At 39.1% G+C, this 23,175-nt stretch overlaps 1 protein-coding gene across 1 annotated transcript in view; it reads left to right on the top strand.

Moving 5' to 3' along the window:
* Nucleotides 1-23,175, top strand: part of LOC145271113 (solute carrier family 15 member 4-like) — an 83,884-nt gene that overhangs the window by 44,555 nt on the left and 16,154 nt on the right. Inside the window, exons 3-4 of the mRNA XM_080126654.1 lie at nucleotides 9,090-9,210; nucleotides 20,171-20,345. Of these exons, the coding sequence (XP_079982780.1) occupies nucleotides 9,090-9,210; nucleotides 20,171-20,345 (296 nt within the window). The remainder of the gene's footprint in view (nucleotides 1-9,089; nucleotides 9,211-20,170; nucleotides 20,346-23,175) is intronic.

Consider the following 23,175-nt stretch of genomic DNA (forward strand, 5'->3'; position numbering starts at 1 on the left):
ATACATGCATATATACAATACATATATAGAATCCTATATATATATATACATGCATATATACAATACATATATAGAATCCTCTATATATATATATATATATATATATATATATATATATATATATATATAATACATATATAGAATCCTCTATATATATATATATATATATACATGCATATATACAATACATATATAGAATCCTATATATATATATATATATATATATATATATATACATGCATACATACAATACATATATAGAATCCTATATATGTATATATATATATACATGCATACATACAATACATATATAGAATCCTATATATGTATATATATATATACATGCATACATACAATACATATATAGAATCCTATATATGTATATATATATATACATGCATACATACAATACATATATAGAATCCTATATATGTATATATATATATATACATGCATATATACAATACATATATAGAATCCTCTCTCTATATATATATATACATGCATATATAGAATACATATATAGAATCCTATATATATATATATATATACATGCATATATACAATACATATATAGAATCCTATATATATATATACATGCATATATACAATACATATATAGAATCCTATATATATATATATATACATGCATATATACAATACATATATAGAATCCTATATATATATATATATATATACATGCATATATACAATACGTATATAGAATCCTATATATATATATATATATATATATATACATGCATATATACAATACATATATAGAATCCTATATATATATATATATACATGTATATATACAATACATATATAGAATCCTATATATATATATATATATATATATATACATGCATATATACAATACATATATAGAATCCTATATATATATATATACATGCATATATACAATACATATATAGAATCCTATATATATATATATACATGCATATATACAATACATATATAGAATCCTATATATATATATATACATGCATAATTACAATACATATATAGAATCCTATATATATATATACATGCATATATACAATACACATATAGAATCCTATATATATATATATACATGCATATATACAATACATATATAGAATCCTATATATATATACAATACATATATAGAATCCTATATATATACACACATATATAGAATCCTCAGCGACGCAAATACATAACATTATGATTTATTATACATATATAGAATCCTATATATATACACACATATATAGAATCCTCAACGATGCAAATACATAACATTATGATTTATTATGCATATATACAATACATATATAGAATCCTATATATATACAATACATATATAGAATCCTCAGCGACGCAAACACATAACAGACATGTATGTACACAGATACATTTATGTGGTAGAGTATATACACTGGTATATAGACATCCACCCTGCTACGAAACTAGAGGAGGCTCTTCTAACACCCAAGCCGAACCATAGTTTGGTGGATATTTATATTATTAAAGGAAGGTTCATTTGTTATTTTTTTATTTATTATTTTTTCTAATCAATTTTCACCCCAAACAAGGCACAGTGCCACTTTGAAGTAGGGGGTAACTATCGGGGACATAATTTGCAGGGGTATAATGAGGGGAGATGAGTAGAAAGATGTTTGTTCACATTACACTTGAACTTCTGCATATCAGTACAGTTGGGAAAGCAGAATCCCGGAAGGGAGTTCCAAAGACTTGCAGTTCTGGGGAAGAAACTATTGGAGTAAAAGGCTTTCTTACACCTAGGGATCTCTACTGTAAAGGGGTGGGTTGCTTGTCGGGTTTGTCGAGGGGTAGTCACATCGAGGAGGTACAAGTGCTTGCAGTTCGTCAGAGCATTCACCAATAAAGTACTTGTAGAACAGGCAGAGGGATGCAACATTTTTCCATTCTATGGAGGTCAGGTGCAAACTAACACCCCATAATGAAATATAATTATCAAAGTATACTTCCGCAGATAGATATGAAAAGTCTTTATTAAAGTGTGTGCCTATTTCCATTCTATGGAGGCCAGGCGTGAACGCAGACCCCACAATTTTATTATACCATCCCTATTTAAGTTAAAACATACTTATCAAAGTATTCTTATGTACATCTATATCAAAAATGCTTGTAAACTTTTTTTTTTTTTTTTAATTTTTTATTTCCGTACTTTGTGGACCAGGCGCGAACGCAGACCCCACAGTTTTAATGAACCACCATTTTTGCCAGATCAAACATACCCATTCCTGTGTCTTGATACATCTATCATTATATGTAATCAGTTTTTTTTAAATAGTTAACCATATAGGAGCCTATTCGTGACCAGACGCAGACATTCAGCTTTTTATATATATATATATATATATATATATATATATATTGAATGATGATTTAAAATCGTGTGTGTATATATATATATATATCTATATATATAAAAATGTAACTCTCTGTTCGTTCGCAATTAATAGTCTAAAAAAACACTGGACGGATGGCTTCCACATTTTGGTATATGTTTACTATATCCATGTGTGTTTTTATATATTTCTTTTCAATTATAACATTATACTTAATTTTTCTATGATAAATAGGTGGTTTTCTTTGTACCGATAGGCCATTTTTTTTTTTTTTTTTTAGGGACAATTATTTATTACCGCTTCCTGTCATGTGACCAGTGTTTCTAATTTAGCGGTTTTCCTGCTAGATCTGGAGATTACGTTTGCAATCTAGCGGGAAATTCTAGAAAATCTGGAGATATTTCGCACCCACACACCCGCAATTTTAGATTAAATAATAAAGAAAAGCGCTTGAAAATACTTTAAAACATAAAATAAACTCATTCATGTAAGTAAAAAAAAAAGTAGCATTTATTGCCTTTGGTAACAATTATTTATTGATTATTTGTTTTGTTTTTCACCTTTTTTCGGCTAACCATTCTTAAATCTTGCTATAAAATCGATTTTTCCAAGTAGATTTTAGGTGGGGGGGCATTCCAGCCTCCGAAGTTTAGTTTAAAATACGAAATTTAGAAGTATTTAGTCGAAAATTGTAAAAAGCAAGAAACAACAGCAAAAAAAAAACTTATACCAATGCAGTAGAATTTAATTATCTACCAACTTAAATACTTTTAACATGCTAAAGCAAAGTTTTTTGTTTTTTTATTTTTCTAATTTCAAAATATGTTGCACCATTATTGTGATGTTTAATTTGCAGTATATTTCAATTTAACTTTTATTATAAAAAGTTTGAGTTTATGATTTGTTTCCTGCAAAAAAAAAAAAAAAAAAAAAAAAAATACCCTCTCTGAAAAAACAGGTAAAACTAGCTGATAAAATACGGGAGCTAGCCGCTTCAATATAATTCCAGAAACATATAGTGAGAAAACACGGAACATTTTATATATTGAATATACTATATTTATAATTTTTTTATGTTAGGAAGTTAAAATATGGAGTTTTTTTGGGGGGGTGGGGAATTAGCGATTTTTGAAAATTGCAGATGATAAAAGCTAAAAATCTAGCGATCTTTTGTTTTTTCATTGTTTATACGGTCCCGAGCAACACCGGGTAGCCCTGATCTCGCGGGTTTTTTTTAAATCTCAGTTGCCAACACTGCATCACTAAAAAAACGCTACAGGTTTAATATAAACAGAATGTGTTTACAATATCGGTAAATTTTCAATGGGTTTAATCACATGATTATTGATAAATTAACCACACGTGGTCGCTTTCCTATTAAATATTCATCGAAAAATGTTAGGTACCGACAAAATGAATGCAGACGTTCAAAGTGTATAAACATTTTGACCCCTCCCTTTACTTAAAAATTCACCAAAAATCAGGAAATAATGATTGCAGAATATAATGAACTAATTATTTTCACTTAACTCTTAGTGAAAATGTTTTATTTTGTTTAAACAAAAAATACCTTTACTAAAGTTATGGTTTTCAGTAGTAAATAAAAAACGCAAGAATTTATTTTTGCTTTTTTTAAAGCATCGTAATTTGTAACAATAAAAAATAATTTTTACAGTAACATTACGAAAAAAGCCCCTAAAGTCCGTATTAATGAATTCGATATAACTCGAATAAAAATGAATTCTCGCATACTATTCAGGAAATTAAAGATTCAATTAGATTCCTATTTCAGTCACCTAAATTATTTAGGGTGAAATGAGTTTAGGAATTTATAGTCAAACCTAAATATTTTTTTTTTTTTTTTTTTTGCTTAAAAAAAAATAGCATTAATACAGTAAGTTAGGTAAACTGCTTTACGATTGTTGTAAAAATGGAACAGAAATTTGAATTTTGTTCCCTTTTACATTCGGTATATTTTTACATTACGCCCAACTCATCGTTCACATTCGACACATCAACTTTTATAGCTTTTCGGATATGCTGGCAAGGTTAGGGGTGTCTATTCCGAAAGCCGTTCTTAACATGGGTAGATTGGTAGGTGTGTCAGAAATTTCGTGAAAAATAGTGAATAATTCCACCCCGTTTTTCCAAGCTTATAACTCCTCGAAAAATGTAACTCAAGCCCTAATTTTTTTCAATTAAGGGAGCAAGGACCAAGGTTTCCTTAAAAAAAACAAAAACAAAAAAAAAACAAACGTGTTTTTAAAAAAAAAAAAAAAAAGGTTTTAAACTTCGGACTTTACAGGTAAATTTCTAAAAAAACACTACTTTTTTTGTTTTAAATTTGAATATATTACTTATTGACCTTTTTTCTTCAATTTGTGATATATAACACTTTGGTGAGTAAATTAATTATTTACTTTTTAATAAACACTTGAAAATGGGGGAGCATCAATTAAAAAAAAAAACGTTTGTCTAAAATATTATATTCAGTTTATTGGAAAGGGCATAAAATTTCACATTGACCCTGAAAATATCGTAAAAATAGAATCAATAGAAAAATTTTGATAGATTTTTAAAGTTTAAAAATTGAAAAATATTGAGTTCGTAAAATTCATTAGTTTGTTAAAAAATAAAAAAAAATATTTCTATTACTTTTAAAACAACTTTATTAGTTTATTTTGGAAGTATAATTCATAAAGAAAATAAACAACCCACTTTTAAAAGAGAAATTACAAGTTTTTTATATTTTATTCACAGTTTCGTGATAAGGGTGTCAAAAATTCTGATACATCTACTAGATTGGAGTGTTTGTTCGTTGTAAACGTACCCTACAACCTATAAATGTCGACATTTCCAATGTGAATGGTAAGCTGGACTTATGTAAAAAATGACAAAAAGATATACCAAACTGACTTTTTCGTTTAAAAATGGAATTATTTCCCTTTCGTTATTAACTTTTTTTTTTTTTTAATAAATATTTTGTGTTTTATATACATAAAGTACAATTGTTGAATGTTACTGTTTTGATTATATTCGTTTGGGGGGGGCACAATTAAAAAATTAAGAAAGATTAAAACGAAGCGAAATTTAAGTTTCCGTTCCATTTTTACAACAACCGTAAAACAGCGCATACTCAGCAAGTTTTATCGTAATTTATAAGCATGATGTTGAAACACTAAATCAACATTTTATTTATTTTTTTGCATAATTAATAATGGAAGTATTTTTCTGTTTATTTTCTGAACATCTGTTAAAAAAAAATTTGTACATTCTCTTGAAAAAAAGAATCAAATTTTTCTCTACTTTCACATAACTATTTACAGTGTTCATTTTAATGGCATTTTAATGGCCAGTCATTAAAATCATTTTCAAGCAATTCATGGGAATTTATGATGTACAAGGCTGATTATCATCATCATCATCATCATCATCATCAGCATGCAGTACATCAGCCTTGATGATGACTAGTCGGAGTTTTCTTTCTGGATGATTATAGATTACTAGCAGGGACGCCCGCCATAGCCCAGTCATAAAATACGATTAAATATATTTTAATTTATACAGATTTTGTATATATTATGATAGTCAATTTTCTATTGATTCTATCTATTAGAAAGTTGTGATTTAAAAAAAAATATATATATTCTGGCCATTAGTACTTGCAAAGAACGGGTACCTAGAGTCTTTCAGTTCTGATGAAGTTAGTTCCAAATATTGATAGAGAATCTAAAGTAAGTTCCGGAAATGACCAATACAGTTTACAATTTGAAAATTGTTTAAAAAAAATATATAAAGGTAGATGACACTAAATATGTGAAGGGTTGCGTTGTTTGTTTTTGTTTATTTCTTTAAATTTAGCATCTAAAAGAAATAATTAAAAAAATAAACTTTTTAAAAAATCTTTAAAATAAATCTATACTCCTATAAATTTGTTTTTGTGTGTATTATGGAAAACTGCAAGGCAGCAGTAGGATTTGAAGTCAGAGTTTCCATCTGTTAGCCTTTTGCTGCGATAAGGCCCACAATACAGTGGTGTTTGATTTTTGGGTTGGTTCCCCTAGTCTTCGCCCAACCAAGGGCACCCACAAGACAGTGGGGTAGGGGTTGGTAGTGTGCCAGGGCATGTCCACATATCGGTGGGCCATAACACACTACCTTTGGGGTCCCCTACTACTCCGAGATCTCCTGTGTGTGGTCAACGTGGAGGTACTGTAGGAGTCTTGATGATGGAGAGGCTACGTACTGGCAGGGAAGACTTATGATTGGTTGGTAGCAGAACATGAATTAATTTGATTCGTCAGTTCCTAGCAGCATCGTTTATAAATAGAATCTCCCATTATCATACCCCATTATCAAAATATTGCAACACTCTCCCTCTTAGATAAAGTCCAAAAAAAAGTTGTCAATCTAATCGGTCCCACTTTATCAACTAAGCTCCAGCCCCTGTCCCATCACCGCAATGTTGCATCACTGTGTCTGTTTTACAAATATTTTAATGGAATGTGTTCTGATGAACTCGTTTCACTTGTACCCCTTCGACGTAAATATCCCCAACAAACCCGCTTAGCAATAAGATCTCACCCCTTCGTTGTTGTTGTCCTTAAATGCCAGAAAGCTTTCTATTCTAATAGTTTCTTCCCTCGAACAGCTGGACTTTGGAATTCCCTTCCTGCTGCCTGCTTCCCTGGCTGTACTGATATGCAGAAGTTTAAATGTAACATAAACAAATATCTTGTTCATCTTTCCTAGACGTGGCCCCAAATAGTGACCCCATACGTCCAAGTGGCGATATGCTTTGTAAGCGGTGAACATGAGTTTTAAAAAAAAAAAAAAAAAAAAAAAAAAGGTTGGCAGCTAATTTTTTTTTTTCCAATGCACCCCCATCCTCTTTTCCCATATTAGGAATGGCTTTCTAAATTCTCACAAAGGTTTGAATTATTTAAAACTAGCCTCGGTGCCCGACGTTGCCTGGGTGTTTGGAGGTGTGTGTTAAGCAAAAAAAAAAAAAAAAAAGTGGTATTAGGTAGGCAGGCTTGAACCCGTACCGCAAAGGGAGAAAAGAATGTGAAAAAAGAAAATGTGACGTCTTTGCCGTTGCATCCATCACCAAACCGGAAGTGGTGAAGGGTTAAATTAAGGCTAAACAATCAAAAAGAGGGGATGACTTTCAAAAATATCGGCAAAAAAAGCGACCCCCCCTCCCTGTAAAAAGTGCCCAGTTGAGGGTGAAGGATTTAATGTTTTTAGCCAATTTGTTGATATTTATCATCTGAAGGGTTGATCTTCAAAACAATACCGGGGACATAAGTTGATCTTCAAAACAATACCGGGGACATAAGTTGATCTTCAAAACAATATCGGGGACATAAGTTGATCTTCAAAACAATATCGGGGACATAAGTTGATCTTCAAAACAATATCGGGGACATAAGTTACAGGGGTATTATGAAGGGAGATGAGTAGCAAGATGTCTGTTCACATTACACTTGAACTTCTGCATGTCAGTACAGTTGGGAAAACAGGAACCAGGAAGGGAGTTCCAAAGTCTAGCAGTTCTGGCGAAGAAACTATTGGAGTAAAAGGGATCTCTACTGTAAAAGGGTAGGATTTAGCTGCTTGTTGGGTTTTTCGGGGACATTTCCGTTGAGAGGGTAGAAGTGCTTGTAGTTCGTCAGAGCGTTCACTATTAAAGAGGCTGAAGCTTAGATAACAGTTCAGGATCTATCAGGTTGGCGACTATCTTTTGAATTCTGTCAAGAAGTGAGAGACAAGTAGCAGATGCACCAGCCCAAATGCGTGTCAGAGGCTAGTATGGATTAGCACTGAATTTTCCACTATTCTAACCTTATACTTAAAATTACGGTTTCTAACATGTCTTTTTACACATCTTCCTGGACAATTATTACTTAAAGGATAAATTTATCAGGACTTCATTTTCCTATTGTTCTATTATTATTAGCAAGATGTCTGTTCACATTACACTTGAACTTCTGCATGTCAGTACAGTTGGGGAAGCAGGAACCAGGAAGGGAGTTCCAAAGTCTAGCAGTTCTGGCGAAGAAACTATTGGAGTAGAAGGCTTTCTTACACCTAGGGATCTCTACTGTGTGTGTGGGGGGGGGGTATTTTCGTCGAGAGGGTACAAGTGCTTGTAGTTCGTCAGAGCATTCACCATTAAAGTATTTATAAAACAGGCAGAGGGATGCAACATTTCGTCGATGGGACAGAGGCTAGTATGGCTTAGCACCGAATTTTCCACTATTCTAACCTTATGCTTAAAATTACCGTTTCTAACATTTTTTTTTACACATCTTCCTGGACAATTATTACTTAAAGGATAAATGCTTTCAATTTTATCTATCATCATTCTTATATTGTTTTTTTTTATTGTTTTTTTTATTGTTTTTTTTTATTGTTTTTTTGTTTTTTATTATTGTTTCCTTTTTATTGTTTTCTTTTTGTTTTCTTGTTTTTTATTTTTTCTTTTGTTTTTTTTCTTGTTTTTTATTGTTTTCTTTTTGTTTTTTTTTGTTTTCTTTATTGTTTTTTTATTATTTATTGTTTTTTGTTTTTTTTTTATTGTTTTTTAATTGTTTTTTATTGTTTTTTTGTCTTTTTATTATTTTTGTTTATTTTTTATTGTTTTATTATTGTTTTCTTTTTATTGTTTTTTTTTTTTTTTTTTTTTTTTTTTTTTTGTAGGACGGTGTATGTATAAAATTACTCCTCCAAATGGTAGTGTCCTCCTCAACATTTGTCGGATCACGAAAGATGCATTCCGCAGTAAAAAGGAACACAAGAGACGCACTAGTCTCACAAGTTTGTAAGTTTTAAGTTTAATTTATGTTTCCCAAATAATTGTGTGACATTGCTTCTTATGGTTATGTGTCATGAAGCCATTTAAATTTTTTTTTTTTTTTACAAAGGAGTCACCACTTAATAAGGAGGGCACTCAACGATAAGGGTTAATGAGTGTACAGTGGTCAATGGGAAACATGTCGTCGTAATCGTTAGTAGTGGAAATTTGGTAAATTGGATAAATTAAGGGGAGGGCTCATCAAGAATTTGTTTATGTTGGACTTGAAGGCAACCAAATTGTAGTCAGTTGGAGAGCAGGAAAATGGAACAATTCCACAGGCGTGCAGTTCCAAGAAAGAAACTTTGTTCATGGAATCTACGTTTAGGTTTAGGCACAGATAAAGAGTGGGGGAAATTATTGATAGTAGTTTCAGCTAGACTAGTGTTTTTCATGAAAGTCAGGACAGGGGTGACCATAGATTGGAGCTCAGACGAGCACTTGCAATGAAAATAACGATAAAGCAGAGACAGGCTCACAACGTCTCTTCTGTGAAAAAGAGGTTGCAGGGAAGAGAAAAGGGCATCCCCCACTAAGCTACGAAGTCTATTTTGTACTTTGTCAAGCCCGGATAAGCTGTTTCTAGCAGCTCCTGCCCAGATGTGACAACAGTACTCCATCTTTGGACATACTTGGCTCTTATATAGATAGAGAATTGCATCAGTAGTGAGATATCTTCTGGAGTGGTAGAATGATCCCACAATTTTCCAGCAGTCTTGGCAACGGATTTGATGTACACGTTCCACCTCAGATCAGGAGTAAAGGTCAGACATAGGAGCTCAAAACATGGAGCCTCCTCAAGACGAGAATCATTCATTTCGATTGATGCCAGACAGGGATCAGAGTGTTGATGATGTAAAGATAGAAGCTTGGTTTTAAATGCATTAAAATTAACCAGCCACCTCTTTCCCCATTGCACCACGTAATCAAGATCAGAGGAGAGAGAATCAAAGAGGACTTGGTCGTTTATGGCCTTTGATGTGCTACCATAGGATGGTAGTGTTGTCAGCAAAAATGTCTACGAATGATGTAAGGATGTGATTTGGAAGATCATTAATGTAGAGCAGGAAAAGTGTTGGACCCAGGAAGAGATTTGGGGCCAGGATGGACCCCTGAGGGACTCCAATATTAATACTGTGAGATTGTGATTTCTGCCCATCAACCACTACTTTTATGAACCTATCAGTGAGAAATGATTTAATAATTGAAGAGACATTTTCAGCTATACCGTAGCTAGAGATTTTGTGGAGTAGACCTTTATGCCATACCCTATCAAAGGCTTTTGGTATGTCAATAGCAGTTGCCCTAGAAAGGAAACCTCCGTCGAGAGATTCGCGTCCTATAAGATATAACTGTTAGCACATCTGCTGTAGATCTAGCAGAACGGAAACCGTCTTGCATGTCACTGATGTTTGGTTGTTTTTGTTTTACGGCATATCAACCTTTTTCAGGTTATTTAATGCCGAATCTAGTTATTTTGAGGAACGACTTTTAATGGAGTATATTTTTTTTTTAAAGTCAGATTCTATTTAACCCATAGTTGGGACCCTAACAGGTACTACCACTCCGGGTCAGAGTGGACCTGGGAGCAATGACAATTAAAGGGTGGCTCCACACTCCCCAAGGCCCGCAAGGTGGAGCCTCACCATCGGATATAGTTTTAGGTCATATCCAGGACCGCATGTTATTGAGGAGGTTATTTTTGCTGAGATGGTTGATTACTTCTCTATTTAACAGATTCCAGCAACTTACTCATGACGCACAGGAGACTGTATTGAAAGGGAGATGACCGATCACCTGAATTTTTAAATACAGGACATACTGATGAGGTTTTCTAGGATGTTGGGAAGCAATTTAATTTTATTTTGTCTCTTATGGTCATATGAAGTCATAGTCTTTCATCTACAGAGCAGAGAAGAAAGACGCAGTGGTGGCTAGCGGGTCAGAGTGCCGCGTCGCAATTAAGAGGAGAGAGGGAAAGGCATCTTTGCCCAGAGAGAAGGCAAAAACGAAGAGGTATCAACCCCAAAACCCTTCCCGCAAACAACCCCAACAGGAAGCGACAAAGAGACCCGGTCTGCTCGATCCAACGGGAGAGCAGCGAAGGAAGACAAAGACTAGCGGGTCAGAGTGCCGCTAGTTAATTAAGAGGGAGAATTAGACATTCCTCCCAGAGAGAGGGAGAAAAGAAGAAAACTTAATACTAAAAACCTTAATTCTAAAAACCTTAGACTATGCTGAAGGTCCTGACTCCCTAAAGGAGGGTGTCTGGTCCTTGCAGACGTAAAAAAGATGCCTTAACCTGGCTAAAAAGCCCGGTGGCAGATCCCTTCGCAGACAAGTAGCTGAAGAGCAAAAGTTTCGCACTGAGAACAGATACTACACTTTGATCTTATTTATATATTTTATTTTCGGCAAAAGTACATACATATTTCCATAAAAATTGAAATTTTATAAAAAACATACAACAATTACAAAAAACAAAATTAGGCACAAGGCCCTACAAGAAATTGGGAGGGGGAGGGTACAGGGTCTTTGTGACTATTTAACATTGTTGAAAATGCAGACTTTGGAGTTTTACTCTTGACTGGCAACATTTACCAAAATACCTCATTCACTCTGTGGATCCTAATCTAACTATACACCCACATTATATATATATATATATATATAAATATATATATGATAATTCTAGTGAGATTTTGTTCGTAGGAGTTAATCCAGTGAATCTTTATTGTGTTTATATAATAGTGCTCAATAACAAGTAGAGCTATATATTTATTTAGTATACATTTGTATTTCTAATAACATTTTGTCTAGACATTTTCAGACATATTCCAGCTCCAGCTGGAAATCAGTTGGGCCTCTTCAAGCCAAATTCTTAGCATGAAGAGAAGATAGAGTGGAGCTGTTTTCATACTAAAAAATTTGGCCTGAAGCATCTCGGTTGATTTCCAATTGGAGTTGAAACATGTTTGTAAACGTGTAGCCAAATTGTTTGGTATGAATGCCAATTTATACTAAATATAATAAAGGTAATAAAGTCTCTACAAAATGTATAGCGTTCAGTGTAAAAATAACATATTTACAATTTTTAAAAAACTTGTCTGTATGTTGTGTGTGCATTTTTTTTTTTTTTTTTAAATAAAAATAAAACAAAATAGTGTGTGAGTGCATTTGTTAAGTGTCCAAAAAAGTTCAAATTCATTAAAAAAATATGTACAGTTTGTAATCAATTTGTAAAAGCACGTGGAGTCGGGCAAGCTAGTAAAAAGAGTTCAATTTAAACATAAAAGATAAAGCCTACTTGGTTTGTTAGTATTGACCCCCCTACTAATCTAACGTCTAGACCCCCCACTGTTTTCCGGGGAACCGAAAACAAGCAGGGAGATCCCTATATGGGGTTGGGGTGAAGCCTTAATAGGAGAAAAGAAATCAATGGGAGGAGGGGTTGATTGGTGACCTCTGAGTACTGGGGGAAAGACCAGGATTACATCCAAAACAAAAGCAGGTAACGGGGGAGCGGGTGGACTCAGAGGTTCTCTAGCACCGAAAATAATAACAGGGGCGGGATCTCGTTTATACCACCAGTCAAGAGTCTCTTTAATTAATTATGCTAAACTAAGCGGGATGGGTTCCGAAGGACCCAGCACCGCCCGTGCCATGCTTAAGGAGGGAACACGTATTGGAACTTGGCTCCTCGACGGATGCACAGACTAGTGTTGTGCACCCACCTCTTGTTAAACTCCGTTCGGGGCAACCTCCTCCAATCGCATCTGATTTTTACTTTAAGCAGATGTTTAAAGTAAACAATCAGATCCCGATCCGGAACAGATATCCCTTCGCGGACCAACTTGAGGCGCGTGATCCATATCACCATGCGCGCCACTGCTAGGATCGCCAGGAAAACCATTCTTTCCTCCCTGGGGAATGGCGGCTCCATGTTGTAAACAAAATATCCTTCGTCGAGTTCGAGCGGGCACTCGGCATCGATGCAGGCCGTTACCCCTTCGACGTATTCCAATAGGGCCTGGATCCGGCTGCAACTAAAAAACACATGCTCGAGGGTTTCGAGCCTGTGTTCGTCGCAGCGCGGGCACCAGGCACTTGTATGTTGTTTGTACTTGCTGAATTCGTCGAAGAGGGGCAGTGCTTTTCGGACCAGTCGCCAGGTCAGGGAAAATTCCGAGTTAGTCAAAAAATCCCGACCCGGCGCCCAACTCCATTGAGAGCGGATAACCTCCATCGACCAACCTAACCGCCTACAAAGAGGATCCTTCGCGATACCCACCACTAACTCCCGATAAAGGCTCTTTCTAGGCTGTTTGAGGACACTGGTCCCCGGCAAAGCTCTAAGTGCGGTCCAGCATTCGGCAAAGAACTTGGGCTCCCCCCTCGGTTTACGACGACCTTCTACCGAGGGGTCAGGTTTGAGATTGGGAAACGAGTTCTCAACCACAGGGACCCATGGAGCGTTCTCCTCTAGCGAACGGCTCAGGAAAGCCAATCTCTCAGCGTTTTTATGACACGAGAGACTGGGCTGACCCAGGCCTCCCTCACTCGGACTTTGGACACAGACCTCTCTGCACACATAATGCTTACCCTCGTCCCACAGAAGTGAGTCGAGGCACTCTTGTAAGCGGGTTAGGCGTTGTGCAGGGAGAGGAAGTACAGACAATCGGTAAAGGATGAGCGGAAAGACGTATGTGGCACACGCCTCCGCCCGACCCTTCAAGGACAATTTCCTTCGAATCCAAGTCTTGACCGACGATTTGACCTTGCCATATACTTCCGACCAGTTTTTCTCCAGCTGAAGTCCCGGTCCAAACCAGACACCGAGAATACGGACCGGTCCATCGGTCCAGCTGAAGATGCCTGGAAGCGAGTTTACCCCGGTCCAGGCCCCCAACCGCAACTGTGACTTCTTCGTATCGAGCGAGCGCCTCGACCACCGCTTGAACGTCCGTGGGGCAAGACACGAACACAGTGACGTCATCGGCGAACGCAGAAACCCTGGCTCGTGTGCCTCCAGGGAGAGCTATTCCGCGCAGGACTGGTGTAGCCGCCTCGTCCCTTAACTTGCGAAGGAGGGGTTCCAATGCCAGGACGTACAAAAGAGGCGACAGCGGACAACCCTGACGCACCGACCGGGAGACGGCGAAAGACTCCGACAGCTTACCGTTGATCTGCATCGCTACCGCCGGCCTATCATACAGGACAAAGATCCACTTGCGGAAGTCCGGATTAAATCCGGCGGCCTCTAAAACAGATCCCAGGAACCGATGGTCGACCCTATCGAACGCCTTGGACTGATCCAAACTGATCAGCGCGGCTTCCGTGTCGTCTTCTGTTCCCTCTATGATCGAGCGAATCAAATGAAGATTGTCTTGAATCGATCTCCCCTTCACAGCATGTCTGGTCCGGTTCGATCAAATCAGTGATGACAACCTGCAAGCGATTCGCAAGAATCTTTGCCAAAATCTTTAACTCTGTGTTTGGCAGAGTCAAGGGCCTAAAGTCATCAAAGTTTTCCACCCCACCATGCCGTTGACCTTTCCTCAGCAATGTGATCACTCCTTTGGTTACCTGTCCAGGGATGGATCCCTGGGCAAACCAATGGTTGAACATATCCTTTAGAATAGGGACCAACATGGACGACAGCCTCAAGTAAAATTCGTAGGGTAAACCATCAAGCCCCGGGGACTTGTTGTAGCCGACCTGCTTCAACACAGTAATGACCTCATGTTCCGTAACAAGACCATCACAGCTAGCCGCTCGAGCCGCCGTGAGGCAGGGCGAGTCAGCCAAATAGCTGCCAAACTCATCGACCCTGAGTCCGGGTAGTTGGGTGAAGCGCTCCGATAGATGCTCCCGAAACCCCCCGCAAATCTCCCGCGTCGATACCAGAGCGTGTCCTTCCAGGTTATACACTTTCCGAATGTACCCGTCCGAACCGCGCCTTAGAGCAGCCTTACGCTCAACAGCGTCAACATTAACAGCTTCGTTAGAGACTTTCATTAACCTAGCCCTAACTACCTGACCTTCATACCGCTCGCTAGCCAAGCGGCCGAGGTCCTGTTTAGCTAGTGCTACCTCTAGGGGGTCCCCCCCCCTCCACCGCCCGGGTCAGCTTATCCTCTATACGCTTCTTTGCCTTGGCCTTATCTAACGCGAGGCGTTGGCTGTATTGGACAGAGAAGCGTCTAATTTTGGCCTTAAGGCTAACCCACCACTTACTCCCTGTGACCGCCCCCACTAAAGCCCGCTGAATTAATTCGGTAACCTTCAACCGGTAGTCCTCCAGCTCCAACAAGGTGCTGTTGAACTTCCAGTATCCGGCTAGTTTAGGCCTAGCACTTAAGTTCAAACGGGCCATAACGAGTTTATGGTCCGAGTGTCCTAGCAAGTGGAACGTGGGGCACGATAGAAAGTCTACGTCGCCTCTTCTAACTAACATCCGATCCAAGTAAGTACTCGGATGGGAAGGCACTACAGAATGCCACGTCCACATCTCCCGCCCCGGGTAATCCAGACGAAATCTGTCGACGAGGTCGCACGAAGCCATCAGGTCAGACAGACTGTTGTCATACCACACAGACCCGCTAGCCCCCCCGACCTTATCTATATTGGGATCAAGGATTGCATTCCAATCACCCATTAACACTAGCCGTTCCGGATCCACTAAGTAGCCCTCCAACCGTCAAAAAAAGGATACCCTCTCTCCATGAGAATTAGGAGCATAAACAGCGACAATCCGAAAAACACCGCAATTAATGGCAACATCAACAACGACCGCCCGCCCGTCCTCGCCTGCGTGAACAACATTCACCGATGCTGACAGGGTGCGATTCACTAGCAAGGAGATTCCACGACTATAAGTATTGCCATATGCTGAGTAGACATCGTAATCGTTTACCAGCACCTGACAATCCTCGTCACAAACAAAGTGGGTCTCCTGGATAGCGGCAATATCTACCTTAAGGGACACCAAGTCTCTAACAACGCGCGAGGCCTTGCTTCGACACCTGATGCCCCTCACATTAAAAGTGGCCAAGTTCAAAGACATGTTCACTTACCTTAAGCAGTGTCACAAACGGGTCTGAAATCCTCGGGGGTGAGGACGCAGCAGGCATGGCCGAGACTGCCCGTGAGCAGTTCGGATGAAAAAATTCCGTCTCGGGAGGCACCTCCTACATCCAATGGGAAGGTTAACTTAAGTGCCCTGTAAAATGAGGGGTGCACATAAACAGGGATCCTTCCTTCGCACCTAAGAGAAAGTTTATGGAGAGATGGGTGCTCGAGGTCTACCACTTTGACTTCTTCAAAAGCCGTCTTGGCAGCCTCCAGCATGTTCCAGAGTCCTTTAGTTCTGCCGTCCCTGTCTGCTCTCACAAAGGTGGTCAGCATTGGGGCATCCGCGAAGTGCAGAGGGTTTGTGATCTCTTTCCCCTCGACTGCCTCCATTTGTTTCAGCTTCTGAAGTTGGGCCCTAGGTTTGCCTTTCAAATCGTTGTTGGTTTGCGTAGGGCCAACTTCACTTATTTTGCTTCCTGGCAGGAACGGAAGCTTTTTCGTGCGTTCCGTCCTGACAGGTATGCTTTCTTTCTGGTCCGCTTTGTCTTTAGGAGCTGCGGAAGAAAGGGGGGTCTGTAGAGAAGTGTTTAGAGGGGCGACGGCTTGTTCCGCCTGCGTATCGTTGGTGATGTTGTTCCCCTCCTCCGGTGAAGCCATTACGTTGTTGGTAACATCCCTGGTTGGAGTGGTTTCCCTCTTTCTTTTGTTCCTCCTTCTCCCCTTTCTCCTTACTCCTGTTTCCTCGGGCTCCACGACAATCTCCTCCGAGCCCGCTTCCTCCTCCGATTCTGTTGGGGAGAAAGGAAGCTTCCTTTTACTGGAAGTCAGCGTCTCCATTTTTTCCGGGGACGGTTCTTAACCTCCGTTATTCGTAGACCTGGAGTCTGCCTGTTCTGTGGATATAGTGTTTTTGTTTTCGTTGTCTGTGTGCGTGATAGTTTTATTGTGGGTGTTTGTATCTGCGATTTTAGTATTTGTAGTGTTTTTGCTTGAGTTGTCTGTGTTTGTGGTGTTTTTATTTGTGGTGATTGTGGTGTTCTTGTTTGAGTTGTCTGTGTTTGTGGTGTTTTTGCTTGTGGTGACCGGTGTGTTTTTGTTTGTGTTGACTGCAATGTTTTTTGGATTGTTTGTATTGTCCTTGGTGGGTTTGGCATTGTCTTTGCTGACGTTGTTGGTGTTGATGTTCTGAGGTCTGCTGTTTGTCTGTTGCTGTCCTGGTCGGTTTTTACGGACGACCTTGCTCCAGCCGTCGTCGTTTCCTTGGTTCGCCGGAGCAGATGTGGTTGTCTTGGTCTCTGCCGGCTTGGTTGGTGCCTTAGCCGCTGGTCTTGTGGGACAGTCCTTGGACATATGTCCTTGCTTTTGACAATGCCAGCAATGTGGCTTTCTCCCCTCTACTATCACCGACATTGTCCATTCTCGGTACTTAAGCACCGCCGGAATTTTATTAAATCCGCTCCTGTCGACTCTCATGACCAGCTTGTAATCTCCCGTCATGAGGTTCCGCGGGCCTCTAACCGGACACACCGACTCTACCTCTCCATACTGGCTGAGCACCGCACCCAGTTGACGCGAGCCCAAGTAACAGGGCACACCAAGTATCGACACCGTTGTCCTTCTTCTTCCCTGATATTCCGGCTTCATAGAGAGGTGCTTCCACGTGAGGTTGCTCTTGGAAAGTCTCTCAGCATCCTCCTTATCGGGCAGCAGGACTTCCTACTTGGCGTAGCTACAACGACATATGTAACTCGCCGGCACATTTAGGTCCTGGAGCAGCTGCGCCATAGTTTCCTTCGGCACTCCTGTCAGGCTTCTGCTACGGTTGTCAGTCGTGATGAAGGACAAGACCCGCTGCTGAAGTTCCTCCACAGTTCCAGGAAGAGGCAGAATCACATTTCCGTCAGTATACTGCTTGAATGTGGATTCAAACAGCTCCCTATATTCCTGTGGAGACAGTTGTTTTTGTGGGCCCCAGGCTTGGGTTGCATCCTGGTTGCTATTCTTGTTGTTGGGGCAATCCTTGGTGGGTGGCACCTTAACCTTAGCGGCTGTTGTTGCCCCATCTTTGGGCTCCACCGTTAAATCCTTGGGGGAGCCTTTGGCAGAAGGTAAGGCAGGCCATTCCTCTCCTGCCTCTTGGGTTGTCTCCCCTTCTGCTAGTGCCTCTTTTGTGGCTCGAGGTTTATTCCCGGTTGAGCCGGCAGATTTTCCTTTTGCCGCCTCTACCCTAGGTGGGTCAGCTTTCGGCGGGCTGTTGCCTGCGACAGTTGCTGGATCCTTCCAACTTGAAGGGGGCCCCAGGAGTCTTTCTAGAGATGCCAGCGTCTCTTTAATTCGCTCAGCATCTCTATTAGTTACCCCGTCCGCATCGGGTGCATCCCCCTTCTTTGGCTTATCAGAAGCGGGGAGGAGTGGGACATTTGGTGTCCCCACCTTCTTTGTTTCAATGGCTGGTTCCTCCTCCTGAATCATCTCTATCGACTGGGCGCCTGGAGTCTCCTGAGGATCTGCCATTGCTGGGGTTTGGTCGGCTCCGCTTTTGGGGGTGCTGACCTCTTGGGGAGCATGGGGTGGGTTTGGTGACCCCAGTTGCTCAGCTACATCTAGGGGAGCAGCAGGCAACTTCTCTCCCCTCTCATCGTCATTTGTTGCCTTTTTGGCACATTTTGCTCCCCTCGGAGGGGAACCCTCCTGGGGAGTGGCGCTTTCTTTTGCCCCTTTTTTGGACGGCATCTCGTGGTCTACTAAAGTTCGCTGACCCCGTGACGTCGAACAAAGTGTAGCGTGGGTGGGGAGAAAAGAAAAAAAGGAGGGACGGGGGGGAAGGAAGAAATAAGGGGGGGTTTAGAAGGGGCGGGCTCTTGAAGAAAAAGAGTTTTGACCTCCCCTCACGGGGACGCCTGGTTAGCAGCTCAAATCCCCCCGCGAGGGGGGGGAGCAGAGAAGGAAGACGCAGTGGGTGCTAGCGGAACAGGGCGCCGCGTCGCAATTAAGAGCGAGAGGGGATAGGCATCTCCGCCCACAGAGGGGAGCCGAGACGAAGCACCCACCCTACCCCACGTCCCCCTGCCCACTTAGCTACCCAAACAGAAGCGATAAAGGGAACCCTGTCTGCTCAATCCTCTGGGAGAGCAGCGAAAGGATAGACACAGTTTGGGCCTGGCAGGTCAGAGTGCTGCTCAGGCAATTAAGGGTGGAGAAAGTAGACCATCTCGGTCTCGAGAGGTGAGACCAAAACGAAGAAAAAACAACAAAAAATAAAAAGAAAAAACCAACAAAAGCAGGTCACAACTACCAACTTAGTGGTGCTGGTCCCGAAATTCCAGACTCCCAGAAGGGATCGGTTTTCGGGTCCTAGCTCCCACAAATGTGGAGTCGGTCCTTCAGGTCCTGACTCCCCAAAGGAGGGGGTCTGGTCCTTGCAAACGAAGGTTAGTAAATAAACACCTTAAACCTAGCCCGAGAGCCCGGTGGTGGATCCCTTCTAAGAGCAAAAGTTTTGTATGCTGAAGAACAGATGGTATTTATTCGCTCCCCCACCGAGCAAATTAGGCACAAGGCCGATTTTTAATGTGAGGAGTGAAGGGAGGGGGAAGGGGAAAAGGGGACCAGCTCCCGAGAGGAGGGAAATGGGAGCTGGTTAAAGGTCAGGCATGTGGGGTTGCCCCCACATCTGGTCTTTGCTAGTCATAGCTAGTCATAGCTTGCAGTATCTGCCGGACAGATACTACACTTTGATCTTGGCCAGAAGAGGCTGAGAAGCGATCATCAATATATTACAAATGAGTCCCCTGTGGAATTTCCACAGGTCGCACTAGTAATTGATTGTTACTCTTTTTTTTTCTGATTTCAGTCAAAGGCAATACGACAATTCCGGCAGCCTTTACTATGAACCCAGCTTTTTAGATTGGGCAAAGATCCGACACGGAGGACATTTTCACGATTCGCTTGTCGATGACGTCAAATCATTGGGAAAAGTCATCATCTTCTTCCTGTTTTTTGTGCCATATTGGATTGTCTACTTCCAGGTGAGATTTTCTTTTTTTTCTTTTTTTTTTCTTTTTTTTTTTTTTTTGTCTACTTCCAGGTGAGATTTTCTTTTCTTTTTTGCTGCCTTTGTGTTAATCAAGTCAGTAGAGCTAGGTAGTAAGTTTCGAATAATATATATATATATATATATATATATATATATTTTCTTTTTTTTTTTTTTTTTTTTTGCTGCCTTTGTGTTAATCGAGTAAGTAGAGCTAGGTAGTAAGTTTCGAATAATATATATATATATATATATATATATATATATATATATATATTATTCGAAACTTACTACCTAGCTCTACTGACTTGATTAACACAAAGGCAGCAAAAAAAAAAAAAGAAATTTCGAATCGTTCGACTGGTAGTAATCGTGACACCCTGCACTGAAGAATCCCGAAAGGATGAAACACTAGTGTCTGTAGGTATTTAATTATTATAGTAAAAAAATAATTATGACAGCCCCTTTAAAAAATTTGTTTCTTATCGTTGAGCACTTTCAGTTGAATTAAAAGTCGGTCAATTTAGCTCTTATGCGTAGATCATCGTATAACGATTTGATCACTGTCTGTCTGACGTAATGAACATTTAAATTAAAATGTTTAAAATTCCACGCTATTTCACACGATTAATGGTAGCCGAATGGATACGGCCTCCGCTAATCGAGCCAGAGATGTCTCGTGTCGCGGGGTTCGAATCGTTCGACTGGTAGTAATCGTGACACCCTGCACTGAAGAATCCCGAAAGGATGAAACACTAGTGTCTGTAGGTATTTAATTATTATAGTAAAAAAATAATTATATATATATATATATATATATATATGGCAATTAAGCTACACAGAATTTTCCGCGTTTCATCATTGCAAGGATTTGTCAAGCTATTGCATAGAAATGTTGCCTCACGATTTTATATATTCCCGTGGGACTAGGTTTGCTAGTCAGCCAATCAGATTCTTTGTTATTCATACATCTGTTTATCATAGCCAATGGGCACGCATTCATAAGGTAAGGGTTTACTTCAACAGTTTCTTTGTTCTTTTTTGGCGGGGATGGTTTTCTCTTTTCTTTATGTTGGGAGGTGACTTAGTTTTAATTGAAAAAAATTCCAGGTGTGCTTTTTCGCTGCCTTTGTGTTAGGCAAGTAAGTAGAGCTAGGTAGTAATGTAATGTAGCAGGGGGTGGGGATTTTGTCTTTTGTAATGTCATTACGTGTGTCTCTTTGTCAGTAGCTTGCTGAATGGCTCTAATACCAGGCAAAAGATGAACGGAAATAGTCACCACTTATCAATGCCCTGAGGCTGTTACAGGGAAAGGCTGTCCCGTTTTCATGTAAATAAGAAGAATATGAGATAGGTAAAAATGAGATTAGGATAAGCCAAGAATCGAACCCTGTAGGCAAAGTTAAGAAATGGAATGTTAGAAATTAAGTTGATTGTCCGATTCTTTTAGACAAAATGTTGAAGGTAGACATCTTTGAATTTTTTGAACACGCCACAGGGAGATAACTCCGTTTAAAGCACTGACACTACCTCCCCATCTTTAATACTAGCTTTTCTTTCTAAAAATCAAACATTTTGCTCGGTATTATAACAAATTGTTTTTTCGCTGTAAAAAAAAAACTACTTGATGAAATTAAGTGAAATTTTTTTTTTCAGATAACTTTATTCCATAACGGTTACGTACAATATAACGCTTTTCCGATATTTACATTTTTTAATGACTTCATTAAACTGTACATTTTTATTTCTTTTACATTAAAACAGGATTGAAAGATTTTTAAACTTTGTATTACATGGAAAAGGGTTAGGGTTAGGTCCCCTTTCCACATAAATCAGAAGAATACTAGATAAGTGAAAATGAGATTAGGATAAGCCTAGAATCGAACCCTGTACGCAAAGTTAAGAAATTACTCTATTGTAAAACTCTATTAGAATAGTTAAATGTTGTTTATATCGGAAAAAAAAAAAAGTTGATTGCCCATTCTTTAGAAATCTGAATATGTCAGTAAAAGAATGAACAATGCAAATTAAAAATAGGTTAGTTTAGAATTGAGGATTCTTTTGTTGTCAAGTGTGTTTTGGACAAACATATGCATAGCCACGTGAAATTAGTCACATTTGAAAAACACACTTCTGACATTATAGACAATGGACATTTCTCCATATTACGAGTTCGAATTTTAGTCAGTCAGTTAGAGAGAGTTGATCAGCCAAGAGTTGACACATATGCACACATACACACACACACACACACACACACACACACACACACACACATATATGCACGCACACAATAATTAAAGTGATAATATCAGTAAAGTTACATGAAATTTAGTCTTTTGGACTTTGTGTATCATGTCACCATTTTCATGAATTATGGCCAGAATAGATAACCGATACAGAAAAACTTTTTGGTGTTTTGAGAAGTAAGGGTCATAAATGTCCTCAGTAATACTTAATACAATTTTGATTGTGGGGATCATCTGTGGTGGTCGTGGTGGTGCTGTGGTTGCCAATGCGGGTTCATAACACGAGATGTTTGTCATATTTTTAAACGTACAGATATGGTCTCTTTGATTACTGGCCGGATTTATATTATAGGAGTCACATGTGTGAGGCATTAAAAATAGGAAATAACTCTAACTCACTTGTTCTTTTTATTTTCTTTCTTATTGTTCTCGTCTTGAGTGTTATTCATGCAACGTTTCGGTCCGTTCCGTAGATTTTTTTTTACATATAAGTCACCACTTATCAAGGCTCAGATGCCACTCAAGGATAAGGGTTAAAGAGTGTACAGTAGTCAATGGGACAATATCATAGTAATC

Source organism: Euprymna scolopes, chromosome 46 (genome assembly GCF_053919585.1).
Source record: "Euprymna scolopes isolate OS-2025 chromosome 46, ASM5391958v1, whole genome shotgun sequence".
Taxonomy (NCBI): Eukaryota; Metazoa; Mollusca; class Cephalopoda; order Sepiida; family Sepiolidae; genus Euprymna; species Euprymna scolopes.